Here is an 18975-nt window from a genome sequence, read left to right as displayed (position 1 = left end):
ATATATATATGTATATATATATATATATATATATATATATATATAATATATAGATTATCCTAAAATGTGTATTATCACATAGTTGTTTTAATGTACAATTTTTTTTATAGATTAAATATATATTATCCCAAAACAGGTATTAACACATGATTGTAATAATATTTAAACTTTTTTCATAGATAAATCAAATATATTAAATATAGATTATCCCAAAATATACTTTTCCACAAGATTATATTAATATATAAACCTTTTATATAGATTAATTAAATATAACAAATATGGATTATTCCAAAATAGATAATACCACATGATTGTATTAATATATAAATCTTTATTTTACAGATTAATTAAATATATGAAATAAATTATGCCAAAATATGCATTAATACATGACTGCATTAATATAAAAACCTTTATTTTAGTTTAAATGTAATAAATATTGCCACATTACTGTATTGAAATATAAACCTTTATAAAAACATCATTAAATGTGTTAAAGATAGATTATCCCAAAATACGCATTTCCACATGATTATATTAATATACAAACTTTTATTTTACATATTAATTAAATATATAAAATATAAATTATGCCAATCAGACATGATTGTATTAAATAAATAAACCTTTTTTATTTTATTTAATATTACCACATTACTGTATTAATATATAAACCTTTTTTGTAAAATAATTAAATGTGTTAAATATGGATTATCCCAAATGACGTATTACATCAGGATTGCATTAATACATAATTAATCTTTTTCTGTTGAATTTGAATTTGAAGAAAAAAGGACTATATTCTTATATGCAGTTAGTGTGATATAGCATTTGTCACATCGTGATATAAGATTGTGGTCATCCTGCCCAACCCACTATAGGTCTCCTCATACCGCTCAGCATCTGGTGCCAAGAAGTATTGATCGCTGTAGGTTGTCAGTGCTGCATTGACAACGCTGAAGTACATGTGCATTTGTACATGTGTATGTCCGTATTGTACAGAGCTCCTCCGGGGAGTGGCTGTTTTTGTCTCTGCTGGCTTTTGCTGCAGGATTTTTACTTGTAACATGCTGCAAGTGTGCTGTGGAAAACTACAGCAGCTAAGAGAAGACAAAGGGAGAGAGAGAGAGGGAGTGAGTGCTAGAGATGTAGAGGAGAAATAACTAGTACAGCAGTCAGCTCCGGTTACCTCGGGTTAACCAGCCGGAGATGTCATGCCCATTCATTGTGTCAAGAAATGGGAAAAGTTGCTCCTCTGGCTGTAGTCTCGGTCGTGAGCGTGGGATCCTCAACATCGGCCGCTTTAAAGCTGCAAGTCGCATCTGCTGTAAGAAAATACAATAATAATGTCATGAAATTTTGCAGCGTACGTGCAAACCCGAATCGTATTCCTAAATGATTTTTTTCACAGTCATTTCACCAGTAAATTCCCTCTGATTACAGATGCGCTATTGCATGAGCGTTTATTTTTTAATCTTGGATGTGTGTGTGTGTGTGTGTGTGCGCGGTAGATGCCCCACAAATGAAAAAAAGTGAAATGACTCTCAAATGTGTCACTATTTGTGCGAGTGTATTAGCGTCTCCATGGCAACCGCTTTGGGAATCGCAGAGTAGCACAGCATCCGCTGAGGACGGAAAATGCGAATGGATTTTCAACAAGGGGAACTAATTATGGTGATTACGAGAAAATTGACTTACATTGTGTCTCCAAAACTAGAGAAGCCATTTCCAATTATTGCGAACCTCCCGCATCTCGCCGGACTGCTGCGGGATCAGCGGGATTCAAACAGATCTGGGGCTTAGATCAAGGGAATTTCTGGTGCTTTCAGGAACGATGTTTCTCCATGCAGTCCTTGAAAGCTTAGAAAGTCTATAATGGAAAAAAAAAGAAAAGATAACAGTTAGCATTCTTATTATTCTCAAAACCATTTTTTCTTCGGTTTTAACATCTAGCAGACAAGATGGCTAAATCTAATTGAATTAAAAAACACAATTACACAGTAATTTCAGGTATCATGTCAGAATCACAACCGGTGTTCACTATGTTATGCAGCAAAGTTCAATACGCTGGTTTAAGGTTTTTTTGAGCAATAGTCAAACTTGCATCTCTCTCTACAGTTGTGCACTAATCAATAACTTCAGATAATTCAAAAGTGCCACCCGATATACAAATAGAAATCAGTCTAGATGGTTACTTTAAAACCCTTATCCGCACTTTAAAAAGTTATTTTTTCGAAGTTGTAAATAAAACCAAGATTATTGGAGCAAGTTTTACAAGAAAATACTATTTCAGTCTTTCTTCTTCAAAAGAACTCATGAGAATTCATTGGTTAAAAACTGTGGGAACCATTGTTTTAGTATCACTGAGATACTGGTATAGTTTTTTGTTAATATTATGCTTTATTTTTTTATTTTACATTTTCATTTTAGTTAAAGTTCTACTAATTTTGTTGTGTGTTTATTTTTACATATTTTTTGTTAAACTTTATTGCATTTTTAGTTACTTTAGTACATCAAGTTAAACTATATATATATATACAGTATATTTTGCTGTATGAATATTTGAATATGCAATACACCAAAATAAAGATCAGATCAAAAGATAAAGATCACTTTTAAACAAAAAAAATCAGTTTTATTCTAGTGTAACACTCACGTGTGTTTTTGTTCGGGAGGTTTTGTACTCGTTCAGAAGATGTGCGCCACCGAGTGTATAACAGTGAAAACACGAAAAGCCGTAAAAACTCGTCTTTGGCGGGGAAGTGTTTTCTTTTAAAAGATGAGATAACTCGTCAATGGTGGGGAAAGAGTTAATCACTTACCCCCATGTTGTTCCAAACCCGTAAAAGCTTCGTTCATCTTCGGAACACAATTTAAGATATTTTGGATGAAAACCGCTGATGGCAGATGGACTATTTTGACGATGTCTTTCATACTTTTCTGGGCCTTGACAGTGTTATTTACTTGGCAGTCAATGGGACAGTCACAAGCCTCCCGGTTTTCATCCATAATATCTTAAATTGTGTTCCGAGGACGAACGAAGCTTTTATGGGTTTGGAACGACATGGGGGTAAGTGATTAATGACAACATTTTAATTTTGGGGTGGAATAACGTTACGGTTGAACCACTGATGGCAGATGGACTATTCTGACGATGTCTTTCATACTTTTCTGGGCCTTGACAGTGTTATTTACTTGGCAGTCAATGGGACAGTCACAAGCCTCCCGGTTTTCATCCATAATATCTTAAATTGTGTTCCGAGGACGAACGAAGCTTTTATGGGTTTGGAACGACATGGGGGTAAGTGATTAATGACAACATTTTAATTTTGGGGTGGAGTATCCCTTTAACACCAAGGCCATGAGTCTGATTCCCAGGTAAAACAAGAATTTATAAAATGTGTACCTTGTTTGAATGCACTATATGTTGGTTTGGATAAAACTAAAAGTGTCTGTTCCAAAATGCATAAATGTAAACTACCCTGGTGGGTAGATTACATTTGCCTATTGGAATCAATAGATTCAAGACAACTACTGGGATGCTGAAATAGGAAAAATATAGAAACTCTTTGGTCATTTTTGAGCGAGATGCTAACGGTCTAATCAGATTCAATGATCTATGCTAAGCTACAGCTAAAAGTGCTACCGCCAGACCTGGAGATCGGCTGAATGGATTCGAAAACAGTAAAACTCAACTGTTTATTTCTGGGGGAGTTGGAAAATGAGCCTATTTTCAAAAATAGTGGAGTGTTCCTTTAAAGGTAACCTAGTGTCCTTGTAGGGCATACTGTAGTACAGTTTTCTGTGGATTCAGTTGCTCCAGAGGTTGAGAGTAGGTGCTTTGAGTGTGTCTGTGGAGAACAGAGCCGTGTTCTGTCCTTATAGGAGACACATTCCGCAGCGCTGCTGTGGTTTGGAGGCTCTCCAGCTGCTGTGTTCACCACACACACACTCACACACACACACAGAAACAATGGGCCTCAGCTGAGACCCATGCAGCCCGTGCGGGCTGAGGCTGGTCTTGCCCAGGGGTTCAACTGGGCCGGAACGAGCAGGAACAATGTTCCGGTGTTATGCGAGATTGCATTCTGCTGCAGAATCCTTCGATGCCATGTATTTTATTAATGCATTTTAGTCATATTTCATATATCATGTTAACCAAAGCTAAAAATGATCCGATCCAACATCTCTTGTTTAGTTTTGTTTTTCATCAAATAATCCTGTAAAAAGCATCACAGTTTTCGCAAACAACATTTATTAGCACAACTGATCATTGATAATAATAAGAAATGTTTCAAGCAGCAAATCAGCATATTAGTATGATTTCTGACAGATCATGTAACACTTAAGACTAGAGTCCCAGCTAACAGGAAATGTGTCTGGCAAGGTTATGAACATTAACGGTATGCATGTTTCATTTAAGTTTTTTTTTTTTTTTAAGTTCCAGTTCCATAATGTTACTAGAATGTTTGTTCAGTTATCTGGTCTTAAATAATGTTCTCAAAATGTTACACACAAAACCATTTATACATTTAACCATTCTGAAACAATTTATTTGTATGTTCATCTAACATTTTTTTTATGTTAATATTTTTATAGAATGTTCAGAGAACATTCAAAAGTAACAATCCCATAATGTTTGCAAAATACTGAAATGGAATGTACAATTTAAAAAAAACATTTAAAAAGGTGGATGTTTTGAACATTCAGAAAACATTAGAAATAACATTTCATAACTTAACAGAAGTGTTACCACGTTCTTAGAATATTTTGTTAGCTGGGGTAATGGCTGCTGAAATATAGAACAGTTACATATATTTCACAGTATTACTGTTTTTACTGTATTTTTGATCAAATAAACGCAGCCTTTAAGTTTAGTTTCTCGATATTTAAAAATAATAATTTTCAGTTGATGAGTGAACAAAACTTCACTCAACGTGTAACACCCTTACCATCCAATATTCGCATTAAACTTTGCGTTTTGATTTGAATTTTAATATGAAACAATGTCTGAGCTTTCAAATTGTGTCAATTTTATCACGATATTCAAACAATAAATGTGGTTTTGGCGCTCTATAATGTGTCGCGACAGATTGCTGTATTTGCCTCAATTCAAGCGGCAAGTGATCCGATCATCGCTTCCGCTATATTGCTAGTTAAAACAAGAAATAAACATATATGAACATCAAAAGGTATGTATGATGAAAGAAAATGAATAACTTACTGAAATGTTTCATGCCTCGTGTAATCGCTCAATCCGTGTTTCTACCGTGGAAACACGTCAACAAAACAGCTTGTAAATATGGAAGGCAGATAAGGCCAAAAGTTTTTAAACGGAAGATGTGAAATCTGACCGTATCATACTACCTCAGGAAAGCTCTTCAATATCCATAAACTCGAGTCCAGAGAGCAGCATTTTGTACAATATGTGCACTATATTCATTATATTTTTTACCAGTTGTTTTTAATTTCTAATGTATGTTTGAATAAATGTGTCATGAAAACGTGTTTATCATCATCAACGTTTAAATGTTTATATTTCAGCAACCAACTAGACTAGAAATATAGGGTAATTATATCATTAAAAAGTAAATATAAAAACTGCTTTACATGCAAATTAAATGTGTATATGCATTGTGATTAATTATTCGGTTATAAAATAATAAAATTTTATTTTCGTTTTCATTGTGTCAGTTTCGGTGTTTCTAATTTTAACAATAAGTAGCTGTTATGTTTATTATATATTATTTATTTTTTCACTTTTATTTATTTGTATTTTTTTGAGGATGGGGCATCATGTAATCGCCATCAGATTTTATTGTTCCCCTACCTCCAAAATCTCAGTTGATCAGCAGCTCTGCTGGGCTTCAGTAGTCATCCGATGGCTCTGTGAGGCTTGCAGTGTGAAACAACACATTCCCTCCTTCAGTAATGAGGCTGCCAGCCAGCCTTCCTCTCTCTCTCTCTCTCCAGACTCTGGCGCACTGCTTTCTCTGTTGTGTGTATGTGTGTGCATGTCTCTTTTTTCACTCTTCTCATCGCTGGCTCAATTCTAGCTACAGAAATAAGCAGGAGACGGGAGGGAAAAGATACTGTCAGGATGTGCTGCTGCTGCAGGTTTAGGGAATCTGTGTGAAATCTGTCCAATCCAACAGGCTCAACACAGCAGGAACAGGTTTATTACACGCCAGAGCAGAAAACTAGATTTTCACATTTTATAAAGACAATGAAAGTGGTGCTTACCTGTGCAAAACTCACCATGCTGTGGATGGTTGACAGGGCATTGCTATGTGGTTGCTATAATGTTCTGAGTGGTTGAATATTTTCAGTATGTGCTATGCTAGATTCTCGGCTGTTTCTGTGCAGTATGTAATATTGGCAGCTAGAGGTTGAAATGGGTACTGCAGTCCAAATTCAAAATATTGGAGAGAGTTGTTTCTCCTGCCCCTCATCCTCAGACGGGTTGCCAGATTGAGGACAAGCAAAAGGAATGAGTACAACTGACCCTCCACAGGGAGTTTGACTGACAGGTGAGTTGACAGGAGAATAGGTTACCATCGGTAGGCTTGAACTTGAAAAACTGTGTGTAATGACGTTTTTCCGCGGTTGAAATAAAATACCTTCTCATGTTTATTTCATGCTATAAATAGTAAAAAGGAAGAGATGATCGGTTCACGTGCCGCTTGAACTGAGGCGCTGCGGCGATCTGTCACGACACGAAAATGGTATTATTGTTTGAATATCTTTAAAAAAATGACAAAATTTGAAAGCTGAGACTTTGATTCATACCTAAAGTAACCTGCTCTGTCTTGTCTGTTGGCTCATTGTCAGTGTCCTCTTTGCTCCGCGATGTGTTTGTGACTGTATGAGAACATGATGTGTGGCGTGAGAGCGGCATGGCTTGTCAAACATAGCAACAGTAACTAAGGGGGGCGGGTCTTTGCGAAGGGTCAACTGATAGTAGAAGGGGATGAGTCTTCTACTGTAAGTTGATGAGTAGATTTATCTGCGTTTTAATATTTCTCTGCTCACATAGCTTTTTAGTTGGATGCCAAGATTTTTTGAGTCTGGTAGAATCTGCGTTCGTGACTCAGTTCGTTTGCTGGCTTCCATGGCTACAATACGCTGTGTTTTCCACCAACTGGCAACCCTGGAGTCAAAATTTCGTGTTATTTTCAGTCATGCTGTGTCCTTGTACTTTGATTAATACATTCCTGAAGCTGAGGTAGCCGCTTTATGAGTGCAACTCTGAAAACTCATCTCAAGTTTCCTATTTGTTTTCTTTCCTGAAGACACTCAGTCAAACACAGACAAAATGGACTTCCTGGAAGGTTGAGGTAGAATTCAATAAGTAGTTTTTTTTTTTCCCCTCTGCTTCCATCTGGGGTCCTGTGAGGCCTGGTGATCAATGGCAGTGAGGAGGAGGACAGGAAAGGAAAGGAGGATGTGTGCTCTAACGCTTATCACTAATTGAGTGCTTTGAGGATCGCAGCGAGTATAAGTTTGATATAGAGCAACAACGGCTGACCACTTCTTCAGTGGCCTGGGTTCTGGAAGTATATTTTCCCCATTTATTTTCTCCATATCTCAAACCAGCTCTGAGACGAATTACATTATAGAGTTTTATTTGAAGCAAAAAGTGTGTGAAAACACCAAAAAGTCTTTCATGTGGGAATCTTCCTACTGTAGCATACGAAATGGTGGATTAGAGTCAGAAATTTGACATATTTTTGAATTTTACAAATGGCTGCAATATAACAAAGAGTGAAAAATTTAAGGGGGTCTGAATACTTTCCGTACCCACTGTATATATATATATATATAGGACAATATTTGGTCGCGATATAACTGTTTGAAAATCTGAGGGAGCAAAAAAATCTAAATATTGAGAAAATCACCTTTAGAGTTGTCCAAATGAAGTTCTTAGCAATGAATATTACTAATCAAAAATTTATATATTTACAGTTGGAAATGTACAAAATATCTTTATGGTACATGATCTTTACTTAATATCCTAATGATTTTTGGCATAAAAGAAAAATCGATCATTTTGACCCATACAATGTATTGTTGGCTTTTGCTACAAATACACCCCAGCGACTTAAGACTGGTTTTGTGCTCCAGGGTCACATTTATAAGAATTATAATAAGTTGTATATATTATATAATATTTATAATCAGTTATAATGGGTACAAAATATATATTCTAATTATATTTTATTTATTCATGTAATATTTAATTTATAATTAATATATTAATAATCAATTTAGTTGGAGAATATTCATGGGTCAAAGATGAAATGGGGTTTTCAAAATTCGCAACAGTAAAAGTATAATACAATCCCCCCCCCCAACCCCCTGTACATTAGAATGTTTCCTGTTTCATTGTATTTTTCTGACCAAAAATAATGACTGTCATACATTTTTACTGTGATTTACAAAACACCCATTAGAATATCATCGAGTGTAACAATAGTTTACATACAAGAAATTCTTGTCATGTATTTTTAGAACAACAATCAGTAGATTACATAAAAAAAACTCTATTTAAGGATCACAGTGCAGTCCCTAAAAACTAATTAACTGTAATTTTAATCTTTGCCACTATTCTTCAAATCACTAGGTTTTACCCATTTGTCAGCAGGTAATTTTTAATAATTTAAAATATAATAAAATGTAGTATGATCACTTTTTCTGTTATATATTCTAATAAGTACAGGTCAGAATAAGTATGTTATTTAATTTTTACCTAAATATATCTGTTATGCTCAATGATGATGGACCCATATCATTGACATTTCATTTTCACAAAAGTTATTTTAAATATTAAAGTAGATACTTTACTTGCATTTAATATGCTTTCTATGTATATAAAATCACTTTTGTAAATTTAATTTTACCCGCATATATTTATTTATATCTGAATATTCTGCAATAAAATAAAAAATATAAATATTAAAACAATAAATAAAATGTAAAAAATAGGGGAGTTCGGGGAGACTTGATTACATCATTTGCATGGTTTATGGAAGTGTAAAGTCACATATGGATGTGTAATGTTATAGTAACAGTGACTTGATCAGTGAGTCTCTTTCCAGGATTATTAGTAAATACAATTTTCTGGAAATGTAGTTGAAATCACACTGACTGAAACATGTCTCATCCAAATGCACGTATCACTGGAATAACACAATATGTCATTGAAATGAATGGGATTTTTACTTGCACTCTCTGTCTGGTGCAGCCTGACGGCAGCCATGAGTGGAATTCTGAAGAGGAAGTTTGAGGAGGTGGAGGGGGCGTCACCCTGCTCCTCACTGAGGGAGTCTGAGGAGGAGGAGATATCCAGCACTGAGAGCGGAGACAGCAGCGACAGCGTCAACCCGTCAGCCTCGCACTTCAGCCATCCTTCAACAGCATCATCCTCATCCTCAACACACGCACTGCAGCGGACAGGTGAGACTCATATCAAACGAAATATTCAGAAATCTGTGACAATCCAGCATTATTACAGATCAAATATCTAAATGAAAGAATAACAGGCTTTTTTTTTGTCAAAAAATTTTTTTTAACATAATGCATAAATATGGTCTATAAATGTAAATTGCTAAAATGACATCAAATAAGAGGTCTTGTTTAATGGATCAAAATTAAGTGAGTTTTAGGCTTGCCGCGATAGACGGTGCTGACGGTGATACCGGTGTTAAGCTGCAACACCGGTTACGTCACTTGCCCACCGCGTCACCGACTCCCACCGTCGTTTTGATTTTTTATAGTAATAAAAATCATTTAGTTCAGTAAAAGAACAGACACTACGGGAAAATTCAAACGAACTAAAAACGAACAATTGCTTTACTCCGAATTGCCGCTATTTGAAAGTGAAAGTAAAATGCGCACGCCGCTTTTACAAGCTATTTAAAAGCGAAGGAAAGCGAGGAAAAGAGGGAACACCCCCGCAGTGATACCGGTATTACCGGTGTTGTCACACGTCGATTAACCGGTGGGAAAATTTCCTCACCGTCACAACCCTAGTGAGTTTATGATTAAAACCAGAACAAATATCTGCCATTGGGCTCAGAAAAATTCACTTAATATAACTAAAAAACTAAAACTAAAAAATGTTTTATTCCCCATTGACAGATATTTGTTCTTGTTTTAAGCATAATCTTAATAATCATAATCTTTGTTCAAATTTAAAAGACTTCACTTTACATTTGCATCTCCAATATAATGTATCTTGATTTAAGGATGTTTTAGATATTTGTATTAGAAAACAAAAATTTGTGCAATGCATTCAATGTTTATGCCACAACTTTAAGACAGTCTGCTCTGATTTAAGTTACTTATGGAAACTTGTTTCTGCCACAGGACTAAAAAAAGTGTAATTGCGATTTTTTATCTCACGATTCTGACTTTTTTCTCACAGTTCTGTCTTTTTTCCACAATTGGAAGATATATATAAACTTAGAATTTCGAGTTAAGAATAACTTGCAAATCCGAGAAGAAAAGTCAGAATAAAAAAAAAAGAACTCACAATTTAGAATTTTTATCTCAGAATTGAGTTTATATTTTGTATTTATACTCATAAAGAGAAAAGCTGCCAGGTCTTAAAACTAAGAATTAATGCAAAACATGTCTCTGATGTTTAAGTAGTAGTTTACCTAATGTGTAATTTTGTCATTATTTACTCACTGTCACATAGTCCCCAAAAAATGTATTCTGTTATTTTTTCTGTTGAACATAAAAGGGAAAAAAATCACAACATTCCAACATTCCATTCCACATGTGAAAACAAATAACATGAAAGTAAACACTTTTACTTTTTGGTAAGCTGTTCCTTTAAAACTAATGACAGCTGGCACAAAATTGTTGTGTCGTTCCTTTAAAGCACTGAATTGTGGGTATATGAGAAAGAAGATGGGAAATACCGTTTCCCAGAGAATGTCCTCAGGGAAAACACTAGCTCGAAATTGGTAGCAGAAAAGAGAAAATGGCCCTTTGAAAGGAAAATTCATCACTGAGATTTGATATTGATCGTCATCACGCTTGTCTGAAGGGGGCTTGAGAAAATATCCATCATCGCAATGAACGTAAAACATCTGGCCTCATGCCGCTAAGAAGCTGAAGTGCGCATGAGCCCGCATTTGACTTCATGATAAGCTGAAGAGCAGTTCACCTGAAAAGCATCAGTCATCATTTCTAGAAAGATGCAGTATTTGGGAAGCTTTTTTGTCAGCAACTTCTAAAATAAATAGAGATGAATTAACGCCCAATAAAGGGGGGCAGTTGACCCTCTTCAGCTCTCAGTTCTCCATCACCTCTCTTTTGTGACGCTCATTCACTTTGATTCTGTCATTAAAAATGTGCGCCAGATGTCTGCGGATGACCCACGGTGCAGCGAGTCCCAGAGGACGTCTGTTTCCTCCTTTAGAAAGCGCTGCTCTTTCAGCACAGCTTCAGAGAGAGGTGATGGGAAATGTAGCTCATAATCGTAAATTACTGACATTCAGATCAACCTGCTGAGCTGGATTCTTGGAACTATTTTCAGCAAAGTAAACATGATGAATAGCCAGTGACTGTTAGATGCAAACCCTGTGGCGCATCTGAGGGCATTACACATGGTATGATAATGATTGCCATATTCATATACCTAGGTATGCACATGATATTGCAACCCATTCAAAAGTTTGAGGTCGGTAAGATTTTTTTAATGATTTTGAAATAAGTCTCTTATGCTCATTAAGGCTGCATTTATTTGAGTAAAGAAAAAAAAAACAGTAAAAACAAGAATATACTGTGAAATATTGTTAAAATTCAAAATAGCTGTATTCTATTTGAATATTTTTTTTTATATATATTCCTGTGATCATTACTCCGGTCTTCAGTGTCACATGATCCTTCAGAAATCATTCTAATATGCTGATTTGCTGCTCAAGAAACATTTCTTTTATAGAAAAAAAACTTTTTTCTATAGAATATTATATAGGATCAATATAAAGTTATAAAAAAACAGCATTTATTTGAAAAATATTGCATCCTTATTATATTTTGCACATAAACTGAAGCCTATTTTAGGACTTTTTTTGCATTGAGACATTGTTTTCTTAAAGTTACTTAATTACAGTAATGAGAATCGAATGAGAATCACCACTGAGAATAACGAGAAGCACAAAGAAAATACAAAAGTAAAACATTTAGATTCATTAATGAGAATTTGGGTGGAAAAACTACTTAATTAACATGAAAATAATGAAAATAAAGTTGTTGTTTTTTCAAAACCAGCATCAGTTTCTTTATGCAGAATAAATTGTATTATTTTTCTCATTTTATTTTAGGGGTGAAATTTATGGAAGCTTACTTCTGCAACAGAGTATATTTAAATATGACTTTATCTCACTATTCAGACTTTCTTCTCACAGTTGTGAGTTTATATCTCACAATTCATACTTTTTTTCCCTCGGAATTCTGATTTTATATCATGCAATTTTTGAATCTTTTTTTCAGAATTCTGAACTTACAGCTCACAATTCTGACTTTTTTCATCAGAATTCCCAGGTTTAAATCTCGCAATTCTGATTTTTTTTTTTATTCTCAGAACTAGGTAAATACTAGAAAAAAATCTTTTTTTGAGATTCACCTTTTCATGTGCATGTCCAAAGAAAAAAGACTTTTAAACAAGATACATATCACTCACACCTAATTCTTCTTCCACACTGAGCCCCTGTACTTAGAAAGCTCTGTTTGCAGTGAATGGCTGTGCTTCAGTTCTGCTGGAGTTCCTGAGTCAGACTGGGTTAAGTGCAGTGCACACATTCATGTGTGTGTGTGTAATGTATTCTGCTGGTGGTTCTGGGCGGTTGACCGGCAGCAGCAGATGGTTCTTATTTGTCCTGTTTGTGTCAGACATGAAGGGAGCTGTGGGAGAGAGTATCAGGGAAACTCCACTCTTGTGGAGGCCAAAACTGGGGATATTTATACAGGGTATATTTACCATCCCCCTTTAAATAGCCAAACAATAGGAGCCGGTGGCGTGCAGAGAACTGAAGGAGCCGCTAGAGGCGCACTGAGGAGGATAGCTTACTAATACAGCTGCATGACATAGCTTACAAAGACTATATTTCAATATTTTAATAAGTAAACACTACTGACAAAAGATTTCCATTTCAAATAAATGCTGTTTTTTTTTCTTCTCTCTATTCATCAAAGAATCCTGAAAAATGTATCAAGGTTTCCATAAAAATATGAAGCAGCACAACTGTTTTCAACATTGATAATAATCCGAAATGTTTCCTGAGCAGCAAATCAACATATTAGAATGATTTCTGAAGGATCATGTGACACTGAAGACTGGAGTAATGATGCTGAAAATTCAGCTTTGATCACAGGAATAAATTACATTTAAAAAAATATTCACATAGAAACCAATTATTTTAAATTGTAATAATATTTCACAATATTACTGTTTTTAATGTATTTTTATCAAATATGTAAAGCCTTGGGCAGCATAAGACACTTCTTTTAAAAGTAAACAGGAGTGTTTCTGACTGTTTTTCACTACATTGTTTTTTTTTTTATTCTTATCCACCAATATAATACCTAAAAATCTATCTATCTATCCATCCATCCATCCATCCATCCATCTTTTTTACACACATTTTAAAGCAAGTAAAATGCCATGCAGAGGCAATGTTAAATTAATTGTTAAATCAGAAGGATTTTGAATAAATTAGTTTAAATCTAAAAGAACAGATTTGTTGAATCAGACTTCTGAACAATCTCAGTTAGGAGGTTTAAATCAAAGCCACTATGTACTGAATATGCATTATTGTATGGTGCTAGCAACGTCAAGGTCATGGGTTCAATTCCCAGGGAATGCATGAACTGATAAGGTAAACCATGAATGGAAAAGTTGCTTTGGATAAAAGCATCTACCAAATGCATAAATGTACATGTAAATGCATACATTTAATATACATTAATCATTGTGAAATTCACAATATCAGTACTTTTATACAGTCAATAAAATCAAATATATTGTAAATATTTAATGCATCACTCAGCCCTATTTCCCAGTCCACGAATCGCTCAGACGTACTGCACTGTTACTGGACAGATGCATATCAGTGTCCTTCAAATTGAATAACCGAACTGTAATTTTATTTACCTTTAATGTCTTTCTAGCGTCCTCGATACTGAAGCGGGAGAAGCGGATGAGGACGAGGAGGGTGCACTTTGAGAAGGTGACGGTGTATTACTTCAGCCGGAGGCAGGGATTCACCAGCGTGCCCAGTCAGGGTGGCAGTACGCTGGGCATGTCCAGCAGACACAGCTGCGTGCGGCAGTATACGCTGGGAGAGTTCGCCATGGAGCAGGAGAGAATCCACAGAGACATGCTCCGAGATCACCTGAAAGAGGAGAAACTCAACTCTATTCGGCTGCGGGTAAGCAAACGATTCTTTTGTTACGCATATATTGCTGTGCAAATGTCTTTAATATTTCACCTTTCGTATCGTCCTCAGTTGACAAAGAACGGCTCGGTGGAGTCCGAGGAGGCCAATGCTCTCACGCTGGACGACATCTCTGATGATGACCTGGATATTGATAACACAGAGGTGGATGAATACTTTTTCCTTCAGCCATTGACCACTAAGAAGCGGCGCGCTCTGCTGCGCTCATCCGGCGTCAAGAAGCTCGATGTGGAGGAGAAACATGAGCTACGGGCCATCAGGGTGTCCAGGGAAGACTGTGGCTGCGACTGCAGACTCTTCTGTGACCCGGAGACCTGCACATGCAGCCTCGCTGGCATCAAGTGTCAGGTATGATCAGCAAACACGCACATTACACACAAAACATGGTATCATTGCAGAGGAATTCTAGTGTGAGTTAATTATTTATATAATAATTCATAATTTAATAAATAAATATTCAGGCTGGTCTCACAAAAAGATACCTGGGTCACTTTTCACCTTAAAAAAGCAATAATGATGATAAATTTAATAAGTGTGTATTACTTTTAGGTAATAGCATGCTAAAATTATTTTTATCAGCATTCAAATAATGCACTTTGTCATTTACATTTTTATTATGTAAATATTTTTATATTTACTATTAATGTTCATTTTTTTGTTGTATTATGCCATTATTAAGCTCCCAAATTTTTATTACCGTACCAACATTTTACTTTAGATAATTTTTTACAGTTGTCAGTGATGATTCTAATTCTAAAAATAATGTATTTTTACAGTCTTTGTAAAATATTTAGGCATCGTCGTCATATTTGTTGTACTGTATTTCATTCATACAGTTTAAAAAAATATATTTTAAATGTAAATATTCTATATTATATTATTTTTATATGAGCAATTATTTTTAAAAAATTTACTTTTAAAATGGTATACATTATTATTTATATTTTTTTTAATCCATGAGTTTATTTGTATTTATATTATATAACTTAGGAAAATAAATAAATAATTATCGCATGACACTAATGACACTTATGTGTTCAAATGTGCTTAATTGTCATGAATATAATGCAAAACAATTTTAATGGTCATAAAAAGTCTTTATTGAGCAATTTTTATTATTTTGAGGTGAACTATGAGCCCAACATGTTTGTGACACGTTGTATAAAACTCACCCAGTTTAGAACCACATCAGGAGCTGATTTGCATTCCTCAAGAGAGCCCTCCTTCGCCATACTGTAGTAAAACAAACCCTGTCAAGGAAATTTAACATGGCAGACTAACAAGCATAAATGATTAAGATGTCCAGAGATAAAGTTTAATGGAGGTATGCCCTGATAGAACCGATTAGATCTGACTGATACAGCTGGTTAAATTTTACTCAGTGCATCAGGCCTTCAGAAGAGCGAGGAGCTTTATTTAGACCATTCCTGCTGTGTGTAATTCAAACCATCCAAAACTGGCCGGTGCTCAAGTGTTCTTGGATGTCCACAGGTGGACCGTATGTCGTTCCCGTGCGGCTGCACAAAAGAGGGCTGCAGCAACGCGGCCGGCAGAATCGAGTTTAACCCCATCCGAGTTCGGACTCACTTCCTGCACACCATCATGAAGCTGGAACTCGAGAAGAGCCGCGAGCAGCAGCAGAATTCCGGTGTCGTCGCGCCGACCGGCAACGGTTTCCACGGCGACCCGAACGGTCACTGCAGCCCGCTGGCGACAGGTCAGCATGCGCTGGAATACGCAATCCCGGATACAGTCCCGCAGACCACCATCATGCACCTGCAGGCCGGCGACGACATGGACGACACCTTGGAGGAGGAGGAGGAGGAAGAAGATGACGAGGATGAGGAAGATGAGGAAGAGGATGAAGATGACGAAGAAGATGAGAACGATGAGGACGAAGATGAGAGCAGCAGTCTGTGCAGTCTATCCGATTCCAGCACGCAGAGTTTAGCGAACAGCGACTCTGAGGAGGAAGACGACAATGAGGATGAAGACAAGACGGAGGAGTTTGACACAGGATTGGCCAATAGCGAAGTGGCTCCGCCCCCTTCCGTGATGTGTTACTCTGAGAATACGGTCGCGTCCGACAACCAAACTAATGGCAACTCCTACTTCATCAACTCCACCGCGAAGTACTACCAAATGGAAAACGCTACTCCGCCCACACTTTTAGCCTCCGCCAACCAATCTAGTGAGCCCTACGTAGGGGACACGGCGTCTTATCAAGACAAGGTTAATGACTCCAGTAGGGTCATGTCTCAGGGTCCTTACAATGTGACCGCTGACCAATACACGGACTACTCCCAGCAGCCCGAGCAGCCATATGCCAATCACCACTTGGCCGTGATTGGCTGTTGCGCCTCAGAGCCGGATAAAAGCGTCCAATCCAAAGGGACCTTCCTCAGCCAATCAGGAGAGCTGAGCCAGATGGAATTCCAAAACTATCTGAACAACAATACACAGGATACGAGTTACAACGCCAACGGGAGCTGTTTCGTAGCTGAACAGCCAAAGGAGATGTCTCACAATCTGCCCGAAGTTTCGCTAGCGGACAACACGAAAGGACCTACTTTACTGGACGCTTTCGCTGAGCCCACTCCGGTTTAGATTCAGAGAGCGGAGCGAGAGTATAAAAGCAGCTTTCGATTCTGCACATTAACGTTTCGTTTTCCTGTTTAACGTTTGGCGGATCCAAAAATATGTATTTTTACTGAACTTTGCAAAGAACAAAAACGATTTAAACCGCAAAATCAGACCGTATAAGCTTTAGGTTGGAAACACTCTACGCAAGTACGTTAACGCAAACGCTTCTAGCTACGCAAGCTTGATTTCAATAATGAAATGTGTCTTATTCACTAATAATTGCGTGGAATATTTTGCATTTGTATGTACAGGAGAACAGCCTATGTGCATTCTCAACCTCAATTGAATTTAGTAATTTGCATAAAACACGCCTAAGCCATCTCCATATAAGGGTATTTTTCGCACAACCTTTTTTTTTTTTTCAACATTCTTTTATTGCTTTCAGCCAGGGCCATCCGTAACGGGGAGAAAGGTGGTGACAATCCATCTTAACATGATTATAAAATGATTAATTTCATCTTAACATGATTGTAATGCCACCAGTATTTGGTTTTTTCATACATGTGGATTCAGTTGCTCCAATTTTTTCCCGTAAATTTACATAAAATTTTAGTACGAAAGTTCTTGATTTGTTCATGAAACATTCGTACACAGATTTCAAGCACAAATACATGCATACAAGTGCTTAGTGATAAATGAGACCCATTGTTTTTAAATCAACAGACATTAGTAGGTATTATAGCGCCCCCTTGAGGTTTATTACCACTAGAGCAAGAACTTAAAGGGACAGTCCACCTAAAAATGAAACACTGTCATGATTACTCACCCTTACGTCATTCCAAACCTGTTTTGGACCGCAAAAGAAGATATTTAAAAAAAATTAAAAATGCGTGTTTTTTTTGTCCATAAAATGAAGGTAAATGGGGTCCAATATTGCTTGGAGTCCAACGTTGTTCACACTAACTTCTTGTATGTTCTGCAGAAGAGAGAAAGTTTGGAAAGACATGAGGGTGAAAAATTTTTGGGTGAACTTTAGGTCCACGCTTGCAAAACGTTGGCCAAGCGTTTACGTACTGGCATAAAGTATATTCCTGGCCTTAGGCTCGTGCAATGTTTCTTGTAATTTCAAAAGTTCTAGTTTTGAGCAGAGATGTGGACAGAACTTTTCTGTGTATCTGTGTCAGTGGTGAAAAAAAAGAAAATAGAAAAAAAGATTGTTGCTGTTAGTGTTCTGAAGCAAGTCTATATCTAAATGTTTGATAAAAGCATGTTTTTTTTTAGCTTTCATCGCTGGTTTATGGTTTTGTAAGAGTTCGATGTACTGTAAAAGAGAAAATAATACTGTTGCGTTTTCGTACACATACTTCATGCTTTAAAGAGTTGGTGAAAGCATGAAAACGGCTCTTAAAATGTGTGCTGTTCATTTGCCTTTGCTTACAAAACCAAAACCATGACATTTAAGTTGTGAACACGATACATTTCCTCAACATAATTGCACTTTTCCATGGGCTGATATTATACAGAACCGCAACCAATTGTTACCTGAGCACTAAAGGGGGTGGGGCTATCTGGTACCGTGCCATGACTATGGCTGTGTTCGGAATGGAATACTTGCTTACTACTTACTGCGTAGTATATGATCTGTATACTATGGAAGCTTGTTTCCACCACAGGATAAAAAAAAAAATTATTGCATTTTTTATCTCAAATTTTTTTTTACTTGTAATTCTGAAGTTATCTCACAATGATGACTTTTTTTTCTCAGAACTACAAGATATATATGTCAGCGCTGTTAGCCTTGTGGGCAGTGTGTCGGCTCGAGGACCTTTCCCGATCCCGCCCCCCTCCCTCTCCCAATATGCTTCCTGTAAACTCTAAACTATCCTATCACAATAAAAGGAAAAAATTCCAAAAATAAATA

The 18975-nt window shown here is 36.4% G+C and overlaps 1 protein-coding gene and 2 long non-coding RNA genes across 6 annotated transcripts in view; 1 reads left to right on the top strand and 2 right to left on the bottom strand.

The window, feature by feature from the left end:
- The window catches only part of LOC107722915 (cysteine/serine-rich nuclear protein 3-like), a 19055-nt gene extending 1136 nt beyond the window's left edge, over nucleotides 1–17919 (top strand). Inside the window, exons 2-5 of one of the 2 annotated variants that reach the window (XM_016531414.1) lie at nucleotides 9248–9459; nucleotides 14185–14444; nucleotides 14523–14819; nucleotides 15963–17919. In XM_016531414.1, coding sequence (XP_016386900.1) covers nucleotides 9261–9459; nucleotides 14185–14444; nucleotides 14523–14819; nucleotides 15963–17078 — 1872 coding nt within the window. In that variant the 5' untranslated portion in view covers nucleotides 9248–9260 and the 3' untranslated portion in view covers nucleotides 17079–17919. Of the gene's footprint in view, nucleotides 1–9225; nucleotides 9460–14184; nucleotides 14445–14522; nucleotides 14820–15962 lie in introns of those variants that run through there. The other variant, XM_016531415.1, reaches the window with a different exon arrangement.
- Nucleotides 821–9300, bottom strand: LOC107722916 (uncharacterized). 3 transcript variants are annotated; one of them, XR_001637866.1, is made up of 6 exons: nucleotides 9226–9300; nucleotides 5834–6059; nucleotides 5228–5268; nucleotides 1702–1873; nucleotides 1193–1328; nucleotides 821–1103 (listed from the first exon to the last, which is right to left on the bottom strand). It is a non-coding gene; the product is annotated as an uncharacterized LOC107722916 (long non-coding RNA). The 3 variants fall into 3 exon arrangements; XR_001637864.1 differs by lacking the exon at nucleotides 9226–9300 and having other exon boundaries at nucleotides 5834–6643; XR_001637865.1 differs by lacking the exons at nucleotides 5228–5268; nucleotides 9226–9300 and having other exon boundaries at nucleotides 5834–6643.
- LOC107722917 (uncharacterized) lies at nucleotides 14330–15958 on the bottom strand. Its single transcript, XR_001637867.1, has 3 exons — nucleotides 15644–15958; nucleotides 14505–14594; nucleotides 14330–14408 (listed from the first exon to the last, which is right to left on the bottom strand). It is a non-coding gene; the product is annotated as an uncharacterized LOC107722917 (long non-coding RNA).
- Nucleotides 17920–18975: the final 1056 nt, after the last annotated feature.

Source organism: Sinocyclocheilus rhinocerous, unplaced genomic scaffold (assembly GCF_001515625.1).
Source record: "Sinocyclocheilus rhinocerous isolate Xijiao unplaced genomic scaffold, SAMN03320098_v1.1 scaffold934, whole genome shotgun sequence".
Taxonomy (NCBI): Eukaryota; Metazoa; Chordata; class Actinopteri; order Cypriniformes; family Cyprinidae; genus Sinocyclocheilus; species Sinocyclocheilus rhinocerous.
This window is presented reverse-complemented; position numbering and strand designations above follow the sequence as displayed.